At 58.4% G+C, this 15,753-nt stretch overlaps 3 protein-coding genes across 4 annotated transcripts in view; 1 reads left to right on the top strand and 2 right to left on the bottom strand.

The window, feature by feature from the left end:
• The window catches only part of CDON (cell adhesion associated, oncogene regulated), a 56,694-nt gene extending 54,773 nt beyond the window's left edge, over positions 1–1,921 (top strand). For both annotated transcript variants that reach the window (XM_041413953.1, XM_041413954.1), the window contains exons 19-20: positions 330–586; positions 1,454–1,921. In XM_041413953.1, coding sequence (XP_041269887.1) covers positions 330–586; positions 1,454–1,620 — 424 coding nt within the window. In that variant the 3' untranslated portion in view covers positions 1,621–1,921. The remainder of the gene's footprint in view (positions 1–329; positions 587–1,453) is intronic.
• A 2,342-nt stretch (positions 1,922–4,263) lies between these two features.
• On the bottom strand, positions 4,264–9,174 carry VSIG10L2 (V-set and immunoglobulin domain containing 10 like 2). The gene is made up of 11 exons (XM_041413744.1): positions 9,096–9,174; positions 8,669–9,022; positions 7,615–7,899; positions 6,827–7,102; positions 6,398–6,679; positions 5,463–6,104; positions 5,069–5,371; positions 4,759–4,881; positions 4,654–4,678; positions 4,413–4,585; positions 4,264–4,337 (listed from the first exon to the last, which is right to left on the bottom strand). Exons 1-11 carry the CDS (start codon positions 9,172–9,174, stop codon positions 4,264–4,266), a joined length of 2,616 nt encoding a protein of 871 aa, XP_041269678.1.
• A 957-nt stretch (positions 9,175–10,131) lies between these two features.
• Positions 10,132–15,747, bottom strand: DDX25 (DEAD-box helicase 25). Its single transcript, XM_041414008.1, has 10 exons — positions 15,677–15,747; positions 14,981–15,116; positions 14,804–14,896; positions 14,583–14,685; positions 13,863–13,977; positions 13,352–13,529; positions 12,465–12,702; positions 12,082–12,244; positions 11,765–11,953; positions 10,132–10,591 (listed from the first exon to the last, which is right to left on the bottom strand). Exons 2-10 carry the CDS (start codon positions 15,091–15,093, stop codon positions 10,527–10,529), a joined length of 1,257 nt encoding a protein of 418 aa, XP_041269942.1. The 5' UTR covers positions 15,094–15,116; positions 15,677–15,747; the 3' UTR covers positions 10,132–10,526.
• Between the last annotated feature and the right edge of the window lie 6 nt (positions 15,748–15,753).

Genomic DNA, 15,753 nt, shown 5'->3' with positions numbered 1-15,753 from the left:
TGCTTGGGTTTCAAATTTGAGCTCTTTATCTTGGCAGTGAAAACATTTTATGGAGTTGCTTTGATGGAGAAATGGACTCACAAGTCAGGTCATTGGGTCTCAATTGATGGGGGAAGGAACTGAGCGTGTTTTGAATGTTTTCAGCTGTCTGCTGGGAGAAAAAAAACCCACTCAATCCTTAATGTCAGAATTGCTCCACAAATATATTTAAAACTGATTTGACAAATGCTCTGATCGTTGATGTGGTAAAACACTTAAAAGTTGTGGGGGGAAGAAGGAAGGGGGGATGAAGCCACTCTGAGTAACTTTGGCCTCTGTCCCTCCCGCAGGTGTTTCACCAAAACCAACGGCACTTTCGGCAGCAGCGCGCTGCCCGTCGTGCCCCTGGGAGCCCCTTTCCAGCAGGACGGTGTGGAGATGAAGCCCCTGAGCCCCCAGGTGATGGTGGCCATGTGCCTGGCCTCGGCCAGCCCCGAGTGCAGCGCCCGGCTGGAGGAGGAGGGCAGGGAGAGCGCGGAGCAGCCCCCGGCACAGCATTCCTGCTGCCGGGAGGCCGTGAGCCAGCTCTCCGTGGATTGCATGGACGGTGAGGCAACCTGCCGAGGATAGCACCTGGCTGGGAAGCTGGGAGTATTCTGTAGGGAGCTTAATTTATTGCAGAGAAGCCAGTAATTAAACCCTTGTAAGAGCAGGCTTGGAGGAAGGTGAATGTCCCGCCTTTCCCATCGTGGAAAGCGGGAGCAGTGCTGCTCCAGTGCCTGGTCCTGTCATGCCCTTGTGATTGATGCCTCTAAAAAGGGCTCATTGCCACATAAGGAGGCTGTGACTGATGGATGCTGCACTCACAGCACCCCCATTGGCCCCAACACAGGACACAAGTATTCCAGAGCCATCCTGGAGGCAGGAGCTGGCACAGGGAGGGACCCAGTATCTGGTGGTGGAAAGAGAACCTGTTCCTCTCCCCACCCTGGAATCATTGCACCTTGTGTGCTGAAATCAGGCAGCTCCCTCTGCACCCACCCCGTGGCAGCAGGGGAAGGGGGGTTCAGGTGGACACACCTCTGGCAGGGTGTGCCAGGTCAGGAGCGTGGCCTTGGTGCCATGAATTCCTCACCAGCCCATTTCCACCAAATGCCTGGAGCTGTTGCTGATTTGGGGTGAATGCAGCAGTTTTGTGAATTGTGACCACGTGCAAATGAATCCTAAAGGTTCAGCACTATTTCATAGCTGTTTTCAGCAGCAGCCATCTCAGAGCAGGTTTTGTTACTGCAGTGCTGGGCTGACGATACAGCCTATGCCCTGTGCTTGTGCCTGGTGTGGTGGGAATGAGCCTGAGCCCAAAGAACATCACCAACTGGAATTAAAGAGTTTTTGGGGCATGTGGTTCTGTTGAGCTGACAGAGAATCTCCTGAAAAACCCGACACAACCAGCTGCCCTGCTCTTGCTTTGCAGGCGGCAGCTTCCTGCACTCGGAAACATCGAACCACATTTTGAGTTGGAGCCCCCTCATTCTTCAGCCTCTTTCCAAGGACTGTAAGGAAAAACCAGGATGGAGTTCATCTGGAGCCACCCTAAATGGTTCTGGGGACCTTTGTCAGCTCCAGCTGCAGGAAACCTGAGGCAGTGACCATTGTCCCCACTCAACGCCAGGAACTGCACCGCAGCACCGCTGAAAGGGAGTCACGGGGGGATGTTAATTATAACAGAGAGAGTCACTATTTATTTTTTGTAGTAGTGTCATATGAATGTATCTTGGTTTCAGAATGGTTGCCTTTTTATATTATTTATGCCTTGAAATCCCTTTTTTTGTTGTTTTTTTTTTTTTTCTTCCCCCACACACCACAAAACTAGCCTGGTTATGTGTATAAAAAAGAATTGTAATAATATAAAGAATGAGGATGGGAAATGTGGAGTGTGTGTCCGTGGCAATTTACCAGTGGGACAAGAGCTTCTGAGGAGCCCAAGAGAGGGAGTTAAGCAGGTCTGAAATGACCAACAGCTGCCACCTCCCTGGCAGCTCAGTGACATGGCACTTGAACCCTCCTTTCCATGAACACCTCCTGGCCTCTCTTGATTTCTCTGGGAAGATCCCAGTGAGGAAATAAGAAGATCAGTAAGGAAAATGAGCCTTGGTTGAGTCTGTTCTGTGCAGCTTGAAGCAGAACTTGAGTCAGTGACTGTGTCTTTAGGTGCTCAATAACCCTTCTGCACAAGTACAGGTGGAAATCAGCCTGTCTCACTTTCCCACTCACAGAAGACAAAATCCAGTTCAACTCTTGGTTTGGGGGATTACTTACAGCTTGGGTAGCTCTGAAATGCAGCCAGTCATGGTGAAACAGCTCCCAGCAGCCCTTGGCACTGTTAGGAACCTGCCCCTCCTGGACACAGCACGATGGAGGTGCTGCAGCCTTAACTGCAGGGCTTGGGTGGGTGTTTTAATTCTTCCTTTCCAAATTTAATCCCAGTAAATAAACCAAATCAGTGCTTGCAAAGCGCTCCCTCCTCCCACATGAGTCACAGTGCAAAGCCCCAGAAATGAATCAAAATGTACAGTGATGGCCACCCCGAGGTGACACCTGCAGCCCAGAGCAGCGTGTCCCTGGCCAGTCTGGAAGGGAGGGAGCCATGTCAGCCTGGCTGCAGCTGCTCCAAAGCCCTGGGAGCTCAGGGCTACTGGTGCAGCTTTGCCAGCCACAGGGTTTGGGGAGTGATGTCTGTGTGAGGAGAAGCCTTTGAGATCTGCTTTGGTAGCAGCAGCTCCATGGGCTGCTCCAGGAGTGTTGGAATGGGTTTTCATGTTTAACTGAAACCCAGCACAGTTTGATTTGGGAGAGACCTTAAAGCTCATCCCATTCCACCCCTGCTGTGCAGGGACACCTTCCACTATCCCAGGCTGCTCCAAGTCCCATTCAACCTGGCCTTGGGCACTTCAAGACTGGGGCAGCCACAGCTTCTCTGGGTACCCTGTGCCAGGGCCTCACCACCCTCACAGGGAAGAATTTCTTCCCAATATCCCATCTAAATCTGCTGTCTGGCTGTATGAAACCATTCTCCCTTGTCCTGTAACTGTGCTTGTATAAGAAATCATCTCCCTCCTGCTTCAAGTAATTGAAGGCCACAATGAGCTCTCCCCAAAGCCTTCTCTATTGCATTATTTGTGGTTATATTTATTCTTTTACCTTTTTTTTAGGGTTGTGCATCCTCCCAGCTAGAGCTGCCTTATTCCAAAGTTCTTTGCACACCATGGACTTCTCACCCGTGGGCTTTGGCTGCCACATACCCCAGAACCACCACAGATCTCCCTCCTCCCTTTTTGTTTATCTTGTCCTCACAGCCTGGATTTTCCTTTTGTAGGATCTGCTGCAAGGTTTTCCCCTTTTCCAACAGAGATTGGCCCACGAGTTGTTGAGATTTAACTGTGGCTGCTTAGTTTTCCCCAAACACTGAAATTTAACCATGGTTTTAAACAACCTTGCTTAAATCTCCCCTGTATTGTGGGTGTGTCAGATAAAGAGACACTGTTTTCCAGAGAAGCTGTAATATCCCTTTGGAATGTTATGTGTTTGGAAGTGATGGTTTTGCAGGGGGTTTGGGTAGGGTTTGTATTTCTGGGGGTGGTTTGATAGAGGGATCAGTGCTGCTTTATGGCTGATGTGGAGATTGATACTCTGTGGGCACTGATCAAGGTTGGTTCATGTGGCTTGATACTTCCCAATGGGTTGTTATTAACCAAATACAGGAGAAAATGATCCAAGGTGCCCTTGTCTCCACACACAGCAGAAGATGAGGACTCAGGAAAGCTGGGAGCTGCCTGACACTTTCCTTGGCCCTGCTTCCCTTCATGCTTGCACCAATGCAGGGGAAAACCATCTGCAATCACTATTTTTAACCTCCTGCGGTTTGGCCTGAAACTGGGCAGTCTGGGGGTGAAGATGAGGCCCCTTCCCACAAAAAGCTTCGTGGCTGTTTTTGTACCACAGACACCTCAGCAGAGTCCTCAAGCATCATCCCCAGTCAGTGCCAGCCCCGGGGCTGAGAGCAGCGCTTCGGCCCTCGGGCTTTTTTCCTGCCGTCGGTGAGAAACTATTTATTGTAGCCTAAATATTTATTTTAGCTCCAGCAGTAACTGCAGGCCCGGGGCTGAGCCGGAGGGGCTTTCTCCGGGTGCTGCGTTTGGAGCAGCCCGACGCGGCGCAGGTGGGTGCTGCCGTCCCGCGGTGTGGGAGAGAGGACAGGGAAACAAGGAGCAGGAGCCGGAGTGGTCACGGTGTCGCTGTCACGGTGATGGTGACATTAACTGGCTCATCGCTGGTGCCTGCTGCTGCCGAGAGCGGCTCTGCAAGGGGTGGAGGAGCCCGGGTGCCACGGCTGGGCGCTGGGTCAGGGGCTCTGCCCTCAGCCCGCCCGGTACCTGCTGCCGTGCCCGGGGCAGTCGGGTCTCCCTGCGCTGGTGCTGCTTCGGCACCTGCTGCCGTGCCGGGGGCACACGAGTCTCCCTGGGCTGGCCCTGCTTCCTCCTCCCTCCCTGCGGCTGCCTCAGCATCCTCCGCTGTGCCCACGGGCTCCTGGGCGCCAGGACCGGCCCTGGGGGACACGGGGGGCTCGCTGGTGCCGGGCGCGGGGGCGGGGGGCAGAGGGGTCTGGGCACTCACGTGCGGAACAGCAGGTCGTGCAGCCCTGGGGAGACAGATGGGTGAGGTGGGGGGGTCGGGGTCGACCTGTGGCCCCCGAGGAGCCCCCGCGGCCCCGGCACTCACGCGGGAGGGTCTCCCGGTGGCGGGCGATGCAGTTCACGGCCAGCAGCGATGCTGCGGTGGCCACCAGCATCCCCGCCACCGCCGCCCCCGTCACCGCCGGGTAGGCCTCGAAGGGAGGCTCGGCTGGAAGAGAGCAGAGGGAACATGGCAGGCAGCAGGGACGGGCAGAGCCCAGAAAGGCCCGGGAAGGTGCGAGCCCGTGCCTGAAACCTGCTGACGGCTGCTCACACTCGGCTCCGCAGGATGGACACGCTGCCCTTCTCCGCTCAACCCTCGCTCTGCCCCCGCGGAGCAGCCCCTGCCCCTTCACCTGGCGTCTGCACCTCGGAGGGGTGCCCGGCCGTGCGGTGGTTGACGGCCAGGACGCGGAAAGCATAGAGCACCGCGGGGTCCAGCCCCCCCAGGCGCCGGTCGCGGGAGTGCGGCTCGATGTCGCCGGCGGCTGTTTCCCAGGGGCTGGGGGTCTCCCGGAGGGGCTTCTTGGTTTGGCGCCGCTGCACCACGAAGCCGGTGAGGTTGCCGGCGCCCTGCGTCCGCCACTCCAGCCGCACCTCGGTGCGCGCCCGCGTGTACCGCAGCTTACTGATGGTGACGTTGGGCGGGGCTGGGTACCCTGCGGCGAGATGGCACCAGCCAGGAGGGGCTCGATGCCCCCAGCCCACCCTTGATGCCCCCAGCCCACCCTTGCCCTTCCCAGGACTCACGGTCCACGCGGAGGCGGACGGGGAGGCTGGCGGTGCCCACGGCATTGGTGGCGGTGCAGCGGTAGATCCCACTGTCCCCCGGCCACTCGGCATCCCGGACCGTGAGGTTGACCCACGCTTCTCCCTGCTCCAGCTGGTACTTGGCCAGCCCCGGTGTCACCTCCCGCTCCTTTGGGTCGTACCAAGCTACTGTGGCACCGAGACTGGCACTGCTGCCACGCCGCCGGCACGCCAGCTGTGCCTCGCCGCCCTCCAGCACCGCCACTTCGCTCTCCGCCTGCAGCTCGGGGACCTCTGCTCGGCGAGAAGGGGGGACACTATGGGCCGGGACTGCCACCCCGCCGTGGCACGGTGGGGACGCCGGGGACGGGTCCGGCTTACCCAGCCGCAGGCGGCACTCGGCGGCAGCGGCCCGCAGCGGGTGCTCGGCCACGCAGACGAACTCCCGGCCCGCCAGGCTGCCGTCGGTGCTCAGCACCAGCACGGCGCTGGAGGCCGCGGGGTCGCCCAAGGCGCGGCCCGCGCTGTCCCGCCAGCGCAGGGTGACGGGCGGCGTGCCCCCCTCCCAGCGGCACCGCAGCATCACGTACTCGTCACCCTTGGTGGCCGCCGCCGCGCAGCTGGGGCTGCCGGACGGGACCCCTGCGGGACGGAGCGGTGTCGGAGTGGGGCACCGCCACGCTGTGCCAAAGCACCCCCAAAAAGGAGACACACGCTCCCCCCACCCCAGGGCGAGGGGGGTTCGGCAATCCCGGCCGTGCCACAGCGTCCCCCGTTTTGGAGCAAGCTGGAGGTGCTGAAGGTCCCGGGAAAGGCAGCAGCACCCTGGAGTGCCCATCCCATGGTTTGGCCACGGCACGAGCTCATTGCAGCTCTGCTGTGACACCAGGGGGTCACAAAGGGGGCTGGGGGCAGATGGGCCCATTGTCACTCACACAGGGTGGTCCCACATGCAGCCCCCAGTGGCAGCGCGGGGTGGGAGGCCAGGCAGGAGAAGGAGCTGCCGTTCCTGGTGGCTGCCCCTGACTGGATCCTGGTGGCCATGGAAAAACTGGTCCCCATCAACCCCTCTTCCTCCTCCTCCTCCTCCTCTTCCTGGGGGCCCACCCAGCGCAGCCGGACCAAGGGGAAGCCCCCCAGCCAGCGGCACCGCAGGGCCACGTCCCGCTGATCATCGGAAGCCAGGGCAGAGCAGCTGGGGCTCCCTGCTGGTGGATCTGCAGGACACCATCAGCACTGGGGGAGAGCTTGGGTTCCCCCCAGCCCCTCCTCAGATTGCCCGTCCCACCCACATCCTCACCAGGGAGCTGCGCTGGTCCGTCTCACCCTGTGGGGACCCTCGGCCCCCCCGGGGGGTTACTTACAGTAGACAGTGAGGACGATGGTGGCCTGGGTGCGCGTCTGCAGGTGGCTGTTCTCGGCCAGGCAGGTGTATGTGCCCGCCTGGGCACGGGCGATGGCAGTGATGACGTAGGTCTGGCCAACGTGCACCTGGGAGCCATTGTGCAGCCAGACATAGCGGCTGGGGGGGTTGGAGGGAGCCAGGCAGCTCAGCACCACGTCCTCCCGCTCGCCCGCAGAGAAGCCCCCCTGCTCGGGGGAGAAGGGCTCCACACGGATGGCCGGCTCGTCAGGGCCATCTGCGGGGACACGGGGCCCTTCAGGCAGGGACAGCCCACAGAGGGGACACAGCCCTCCCTGGGGCTTCCTCCCACTGGTGGGATGTCCTTAGAAAGGGTGCACCATGAGGGCTGTGAGCACACCATGACACACAGTGGCCATGGATGCATCGAGGTGGCAGCGCACACAGTGGCCATGGTGGCTACAGAGGCATTATGCTGATGCTACAATATGTAATAATATATGGGGTGTATGATGGCCATGAATACATCAAAGCAACAAGAAGCCATACCGTGGTGGCCACAGAGACATAGTGGTGGCCACAGAGGCATCACGGTGGCAGGATACATGATGCCCATGGATGTTCCATGATAGCTATGGACATACCATGGTGGCAGGGTGCTCAGTGGCCATGGAAAACAAACCACAGAGCATTGTGGCCAGAGATGCCATGGATGGCACCAGCCCTGAAGATGCCCCCCCAGCTGCTGGCTGAGGGCCCCCCGCGGTGGGTGGCACCCAGGGCACTCACAGACGATGTCCAGGTAGACGGGGTCGCTGGTGCGGTTGTTGACCTCGTTGTGCACGGTGCAGAGGTACCAGCCCGTGTGGCTGCGGTTGGCAGGTGTCAGCTGCAGCTCTGCCCTGGAGCCCCCCAGCCCCGCAGGGGTCACTGAGGGACCGCCCCGGGGCTCCTGGTGCTGCCAGGAGAAGCTCAGCGGCTCTGTCCCCTCCCGCACGGTGCACGTCAGGGCCACCGCTGCCCCCTCCGCTGCCGCCGCCGCCGTCGGCCGCACGAAGGGCTTGGAGACAGGCACTGGGGGCACCGAGTGTGAGCGGCCCCCACAGACATCAAAACGCCCCAGGACCACCCATCTCCCCCACCCAGACAGGCTGTTTGGGCAGTGAATGCCATAGCAGCCAGTAGAATGGCCAGTGAGGACGCTGCAGGATAGTGAGGGGAGCCCTGGCTGTGGGCATGGCCACTTGCTGGGGTGGCTACTGGGACCAGTCTGGGGGGCGGGGGGATGCTTGGGTAGCCAGGGCAAGGAAATGAGGGTGGCTTAGTGGGCTGCTGTGTTGCCTTTTAGGGGGCTACACTGATTGGAGGCCAGGGAGATTTGCTGGCTGATGGTGTCCTCTGCTGGCTAGTGGAGCTCGGGCTTGGCTGATGAGTGCCATGTTGGCTTGTGTTGAGCTACCTTGGCTGATGGGATGCTATATTGGCTAGCGGTGTGTTATGGTGGCTAGCAGGATGCTTTGCTGGCTAGTGTAGGACTATGTTGGCAAGTAGGGTACTCTGCTAACTAGTGGGGTGCTTGGTTGGTGAATGGGGTACTACAGTTGCTAGTGAACCACCATGCTGGCTAGCGGGACTCTGCGTTGGCTAGTGGGGCACTTCGCTGCCTTGCACTACGCTTTATTGACTTGTGGAGCCCTTTGTTGGCTAGGGGGGTGTTTTGTTGGCCAGTGGATGGCTCTGTTGTCTGCTGGGCAAGAGGCTGGGCTTGATCATGATCTAGGAGAGGGTGATGCTGACTTCTGGCCAGCAGGTCCCCCCGGTTTGGCCACAGTCAGGGACTTACCCAGGACACGCAGGAGAACGGCGGCATAGCCCACACGGAGCCGGCCCCGCTCTGGAAAGAGCCCCTGGCAGAGGAAGCGGCCCTGGGCGGCCACCCGCAGCTCCCGCAGCTCCAGCGTCCCGTTGCGCAGCGTCACCCGGCCCAGCATCCCCGTGCCAGGGGCCATGGCCACCTCCCTGCCCGAGCCCACGGCCACAGCCCGTGGGAGCCCCTCTCCCTGTGGCGTGAAGCTCCAGAAGACCACGGCCGGTGGGGCTGCGGCCGGTGGCCCACAGCTCAGCTCCACCGCCCGGCCTCGCACGCCCGTCGCCCGCCATTCCTCGTAGGCCGCCTCGCTGGCCGCCAGCGGCTGCCCTGCCCGGGCAGCGCGGCCGTCAGCCTCTGCTCGCCCCCCACCCGGGAACCGCGGGGACAGGGCGGTGCTCACCCCCCGCCAGCGCCGGCAGCAGCACCAGGATCCAGGGTCCCCTCCAAGGCGGCGGTGGCGGTGCCCGGCCTCGCTCCATGGCGCCATGTCCAGCAGCGGCACGCCGAAGCAGGGCTGCGCTCTCCAGCTCGACCTGCTCTCCAGTTACTCCCAGGTAATTAAGCCCAGCCCTGATTAACTGTTAATTATTTATCAACCTGCCAGCACAGGGGGAACCCGACGCCACTGCCGCCAGGCCCCCTGCAATCTCAGGGCTGAGGAGCGGCGCACTTGCTCTGGGAATGGCAGCATCCCTGCGTTCCCCCCATGTGAGAATTTAATCCCTGATGGTTCCCTCCTTCACACAATGTTTTTTTGGCTAAAGGAGGGGAAAATAAACTGCCACTCCCCTGTGATCAAAGCTGGGGGGTTCGGAGCTGGGGAAGCCAGGCAAAGAGCAAGGTTTGATATTTCATCTCGCACTGTCTGCAACGCCCCAGACCATCAAACATTCATAGGGGTGGCTGTGCCGTAACGCAATGCCAAGGGGCTGGAGCAAGCCAGGGGGGATTTGGGGGTGCACATGGTGAGGGGGATCAGGGAACACCCAGTAAAGCCTGGAAAACTACCTTCCATCTCCCATTTCCCTCAATGATCCTTGAATTAGAATTCATTGCTAGTTACCAAAATCACACTGTTAATACCAAATGTGTGTGTACTCCCCACAAAGAGGTTTTGGAGCTTGAAATGCCCCAAAGGGTTCAAGCTGGCAGCAAGGAACTACAGAGTCAGGGCCAGGCCCCCTCCTGCTACCACCAGGTCCTGCTTCTGCCTCTGGCTGTGCTCTCATCACATTTTGGTCACTTTTTGTGCCCATTCAGGTCAGGTTTGGATAGAAATCTGGATGAGGAGAGCAGGGCTCAGTAGCCAACCTGATAAATGATACCATTGTCAACAATGATCTAATCAAACCTCACGTGTGAGGGTTGATATATTTCAGAGAATTTTGGTAAAGAAGGAGCCACCCTGGTGATTACAATCAATTTCATTTATTAAAGATTAACAAAGGCACAAACACAGCCCAGTCCCTGGAGTCCAACTTCTGTCCTCACACTGCTGGGACCCCGAACATTTGGGTTTCAGACCCCTGGGGTCCAACCTCTCTCCCTCACCGATGGAATCCTGCACACCCGGATTTTGGAACACCCGGAGCTCCAACCTCTCTCCTGCACTGTCGGGACCCTGAACACTTCGATTTTTCCCCGGGATCTGGGACGGCTGCAGTGGATTCCTGCTGCCATCTAGCGAGACAAGGCTCGCTCCAGCCTCTCCCCAGGCAACACAACAAAACTCAACAGCTTCAGGATACAAGAGAACCGGGAAGTCTTCCCCTGTAACTTTTCCTCCTGTTTAGAACTACAACTTGGATTTGGGAGAACGAATCCCTGCTCTTCACTCAGCTGCAAGCTTCTCCAGCTCGTCCATGTCGTACGGATCCAGCTGCTTGATCGTGGTCTCTGTAGGAAGGAAAGAGCAATTGTTGGGATGCAGTGCAGAGCTGGCTCCCCTGAGCTGCTGTCTGTGCCACCTGAGTGCCCCATGCCAGCTGGGAAGCTCCTGGAGTGCTCAGTGCAGCACTTCCCTCTGCAGGGACATCAGCTGGGAGGAACTGCAGTGGAAATGGGGTCAGCAGGGAAATCAGCTGGGACAAAGCAGGAGGGGAACTGGATCAGGGCAGCAGGCAGCAAGCACCAGCAGCAGCCCCATGGCAGCAGCACGCAGAGCTCAGCTTCTGATGTGCCCCCGCTCCCTGCTCCCACCTCCACAGCCACACAGGACAGGGAGGGTCTGTACCCTCCGACTGCAACATCACAACATGAAAAGCACAAGTCAGATTGCTGGGGGGTCATCCTCACACTGGCTCCTTGTGCCCATGGCTGTGGTTGGGCTCATCCACATGCCAGTTGTTTCATCTGCTCATTGCTTCTCCTCCATGGCAACAGTCTTTGCCAGAATGTGTGGCTTGTGTCTTCTCTGCCTGGGGTCTGCCTTAGGCTCACTCCAGGTTCCAAGGACAGGTGAACATTTGAAGGAACCAAGAGGGCTGAATGGCTCTGAGGCTGGAGATGTGGAAGGGATGGAAGGGACACAGTTTCCTGCCCATGAGAAGGCTTCTATAACCTTCTTTCCTCTAAAAATCACAGGGAAAACAGGCACTGGGATTCAAAAAACCATCAGTGCAGTCCTGGCATCTGGCAAATCCCAAGAAAATCCTCTTGATGTTAGCAAGTGACAATCAATTTCCACTCAGGAAAGATTTCCACAGCTGCCACCTCCACTCCCACAGCCAGGGCTGAGCTGAGCTGGGGCACCAGGTCCCCTGGGACAAGTGCTTGCAAGGAAAGGCAGAAAAAATGCCTGAAAGAGGGAAAAAAAGAAAGTGCTGAGGCATCCTGGGTACTGATAACATCCCTTGCAAGTTGCACACAACCGCCAGGGCTGCTTCTTGGGAAACCTGCCTGCTGGGGAGCAAAAATCACCCTAGAAGCTGTATCTGTCACCCGTTCCCAGCGAGAAGAGCCCCGGTGAGAGGAGCAGCCCGACAAGGACTATTTGCCAAGAGGAAGTGAGCCGGAGGGGATCACAGTGCCAGCCCTGCCTCAGAGCGGTGGATCCACGCGGGTACTCACGGAAATACTCCTCTATCTTGTGCACGAGCCGCACGGTCTCTCTCTGCACCACGCTGAAGGCGATGCCGCGGTGCCCGAAGCGCCCCGCCCGCCCAATGCGGTGCAGGTAGGTCTCAAAATCCGGCTCGCCGTCCTGGTCCATGGGCAGCCCAAAGTTCACCACCGTGGTGACCTGCTGCACATCAATGCCTGGAAGAGAGGGAAAGGATCCTTTTGGGATACGCTGTCCCACAGGATCTGCTGCTCAAGCCCACATGGAAGAACAGCAGGCCTGGCACATTTTGGGCTATCAGAGGGCGCTGGGTTTGCCAGGATACCTCTGGCACAGACGTTGGTGGCGATGAGGACCTTCTCCTTGCCCTCACGGAAGCGCTGGATGACGCTGGCCCGCTGCACCACTGTCAGCTCTGCTGTCAGGATGGCCACTTGGTGCCCGTCCCGGCTCATCTTCCCCGACAGCCAGTCTGCCAGCCTCCGGGTCTGCACACATGGGGACAGGCTGAGGCCAACAGCTCCCTCTCCAGAGTCCCCTGCCCCTTCCGAGGGAGCTCATGGCAGTTTTCAACACTCCCATGAGGTCAGCTCCTTTGTACTGGGGGTCTTGGGAGGAGCCCGCTGTGCCCACATTGTAAAATGACCCATTCCTGCTATTCCCAATGGGAGAGGGGCAGTGCAGGGCTCTCCCAGGCAGGCCCCTTACCTGACAGAAGATCATGACCTGACCGATGGTGAAGCTGCCATAGAGGTTGCAGAGGGCCCTGTACTGCTCGTCCGAGCTCTGGCACACCATGAAGTACTGCCTGATGTTGCTCAGGGTGAGCTCCTCCTCACGCAGCTTGATCACGATGGGGTCGGGGATGATCCGCTCCGCGAAGGCCCGCACGGGCTCCTTGTAAGTGGCTGAGAACAGCAGCACTTGGCAGCTCTTGGGAAGAGCCCTGGGGCAGGGAAAAAGCTCTGTCAGCCCTGGAGAGCAGCTGCTGCTGCCCAGAAGGACAGAAACCCTAATTTAAACTGATTTTGTGTTGCCTTCAATGGAAAGGGAAGTGAAGATGGCTGACAAGAAAGATGGTGAGGGACTTTTTGTAAGAGTCTGGAGTGACCAGAAAAGGGGGGAATTGCTTCACACTGAAAGAAAACAGGTTTAGGTACTAGGAGGAAGTTCTTCCCTGTGAGGATGGTGAGGCCCTGGCATAGGTTGTCCAGAGCAGCTGTGGCTGCCCCATCCCTGCAAGTGTTCGAGGCCAAGGTGGATGGAGTTCTGAGCAGCCTGGTCTAATGGAAGTGTCCCTGCCAATGGGAAAGGGTGGGAACAAGATAGGAAGATGGGCTTTAAGGTCCCTTCCAATTGAGGCCATTCTAGGGTTCTGTGAGTCAATCCAAGGCCTGTAACAGCTCAAAGGAAAGCTAAATGAGGTGAAGTGTCTTCCTGTGCGTCCAGTGCACGCAGCTGTACAGAAAGACAGACCTGTGGACAAGCCTCTCTGGCAGCAGGGGCACACTCTCACAGCCCTCTGGTGACAGACACCTCTAAAGCTAGAGAAGGGAAAGCAGGGAATCAGGACAGCAGCCCTCAGCAATCCTCACCTGTGGATGCGGATGCTCTGACAGGAGAGGCCCTGCGTGTCGATCATGATGTCGGCCTCATCCAGCACGAACAAGGAGATCTTGGTCAGGTCCAGGATGCGTTGTTTGAAGCACCAGTCCAGTGTGGTGCCTGGTGTTCCGATGATGATCTGCTCCTCCAGCACTGTGCCCTTCAGAACTGCAAGGGGGTGAAAGGCATTTGGCGGCCTCCAGGCATGGAGCTCTCTGCTGCTCTGTGTTTTGCCTTGGCTTACTCAGACTCTAGCTGCTCAGTGATGCCTCCAAGGGGTCACCATGACACTTCCCTACAGCCTTGGGGCAGGGGAACCACCCCCATATGGCAAAAAGGAGTCTGCAAGCAGCTAGTGATGATGGAAAAGCCTTGTCAGCAGAAGGGGACAGACACTACTTTATTGCCCTTCATGGATGTCTGGGCAGTCCCTGGTAGCTCCAGGCTCTAAGACAGGATGCCCTGTGCACAGTGCTGGCAGCTGTGCTGGGCTGGACTCACCTCGGTTTCCTCGGACAGCGTAGTTCACCTTGATGTCAGTGCAGAACTTCCCAATGGTGCGCACCACCTGCCCGATCTGCAGAGCCAGCTCGTAGGTGGGAGCCAGGCAGAGGCACTGGCAGGAGAGCACAGGAAGGAGCTGTCAGGCCCAGGATGGGGCACACGGGGTAGAGGAGCTCGGGAGCATCCCCCAGCACTGAGGCACAGGGGATGGAGCAGCATGGCATGGCTGGAGGTGCAGGAGCTGGGCTGTGTTTCCAGCTACAGCCAAGGGGGCAGAAAGAAGCTGCTGCTGCTCTTTCTGAGGAGGAAATGTGTCTCTCAGAAGCATGGTGCAGCTTGTTCCTGTGCCCTAGCTCAGTCACACTGTCCATACATACAACAGGAGATCTTACATGGTTGGAAACAGCTGGCAAAGCTGCTTCTGCACCCAGAGAGGGGACTGGGAGTATCTGACCACCAGAAACCAGCAGTGTCTGCAGCTGCTCCTCAAAACCTAAATTCCAGGGTAACTGAAGCCTGGAATGATCCACTCTGGCAATCCTGAGGTGGGCACCGTGCTTTTGGTCCTACCTGCCACTGAGCCCTGGTGGTTCATCATCCCAATCCAATGGGTCAAGTCACACAGGAACAGGGACAAAGCCCAGAGCTCTGCCCCTGGCAGTGTCCTGGGCGCTTGGGCCAACCCCTCCTGCAGCAGCTCTCCCTGTCCTGCGTTACCTGCGGGTATTTCTCGCTGGCACTGGCTCTGCTCAACATGGCCAAGACAAAAGCTGCTGTTTTCCCTGTCCCTGACTGGCTCTGGGCAATCAGATTTTGGGGCCTGCAAGGCAAAAGCAGCTTAGTGGAATGGAGGGGTCGGGGTGTTCCTGCTTGGCACCACAGTGCTGGGATGCCGCGAGGAGCCGGGGCTCAGCCGCCTCAGCCGTGTTCCTACTCACGGGTATGCCAGCATGAGTGGCAGAGCCTGCTCCTGGATTTTGGATGGTCTGTTGAAGCCCATCATATAAACCCCCTGCAAGAGCTCCTTCTTCCTGCGGAAACAAAGCATCCGAGTGCCCGTGTGAAGGAGGCTGGCATGCTGGAGCATGGTGGGGCTGGGGGCTGTGGGAACTCACAGGGGCAGCTCCTCAAAGGTCTTGATGGAGAAGAGTGGGGAGCTGGGGTCCCGCTGCAGGATCTCCACGTGCTGCTGGGACTCCACCAGGGATGTGTGGATCAACTTGTTCATCAGTGACAGCTCAGCCAGCGGCACTGGGAAAGGCAGCAGCTCCGTAAATAAAACAAACGGAATCACAGAGTCATCAGGCTTGGGAGGGATCTCTGGAAATCATCCAGTCCAAATCCCCTGTCAAGGCAGGGTCAGCTGGAGCAGGTGACACAGGAACGTGTTCCTGTAGGTCTGGAATGTCTCCAAGGAGGGAGAATCCAGGACCTCCCTGGCCAGCCTGTCCCACCACTCTGCTGCTCCCCATGTCAAGAAGTTCTTCCTCATGCTGAGGTGGAACTTCTTGTGTTTTAGTGTACAATAAAGGGCTTGTAATGAGAATCCTCTTCTCTCTCCAGAGGATTTCTTATTGTTCTGTGGGTTCATTAGAGACAGTGCAGGCAACATCCATTATTCCAGACTTACTATCACCATATTCACAAATGAGCATCTACACACACAGCACCGAGCCCTTCCCTCCTCTTCATTAAACACCCTCTTGATCAAATTACGGCTAAATATCGTGGGCCGCCCCTCCCTCGGGACCCCGCGGGTTCGGTCCGCGCTCGGAGCGCGGGCTGACACCGAGATCCCCTCCGGGACCCACCTCTCTCCTCGTCCTCGGGCTCGGCGCGGAGCGCGGGCGGCGCGGGGAGCAGGCCGAGCCCGCGGGCCGTGCCCCGG

Source organism: Onychostruthus taczanowskii, unplaced genomic scaffold (genome assembly GCF_017590055.1).
Source record: "Onychostruthus taczanowskii isolate IOZ18803 unplaced genomic scaffold, ASM1759005v1 scaffold43, whole genome shotgun sequence".
Classification (NCBI taxonomy): domain Eukaryota; kingdom Metazoa; phylum Chordata; class Aves; order Passeriformes; family Passeridae; genus Onychostruthus; species Onychostruthus taczanowskii.
The sequence above is the reverse complement of the archived record's forward strand: the minus strand, read 5'-3'. Positions and strand labels throughout refer to the sequence as shown.

Bases quoted from the DNA above. Each gene is read 5' to 3' on its own strand.
- DDX25 (XM_041414008.1), bottom strand. From the start codon at position 15,093: ATGAACAAGTTGATCCACACATCCCTGGTGGAGTCCCAGCAGCACGTG. The intron at 14,897-14,980 runs GTGAGTTCCCAC...TTGTTTCCGCAG, and splicing joins ACCTTTGAGGAGCTGCCCCT to GAAGAAGGAGCTCTTGCAGG. The intron at 13,530-13,862 runs GTGAGTCCAGCC...ACCCCCTTGCAG, and splicing joins CGCTGTCCGAGGAAACCGAG to TTCTGAAGGGCACAGTGCTG.
- VSIG10L2 (XM_041413744.1), bottom strand. From the start codon at position 9,174: ATGGAGCGAGGCCGGGCACCGCCACCGCCGCCTTGGAGGGGACCCTGG. The intron at 7,103-7,614 runs GTGAGTGCCCTG...GTGTCCCCGCAG, and splicing joins CGTCTACCTGGACATCGTCT to ATGGCCCTGACGAGCCGGCC. The intron at 6,680-6,826 runs GTAAGTAACCCC...GGTGTCCTGCAG, and splicing joins CATCGTCCTCACTGTCTACT to ATCCACCAGCAGGGAGCCCC.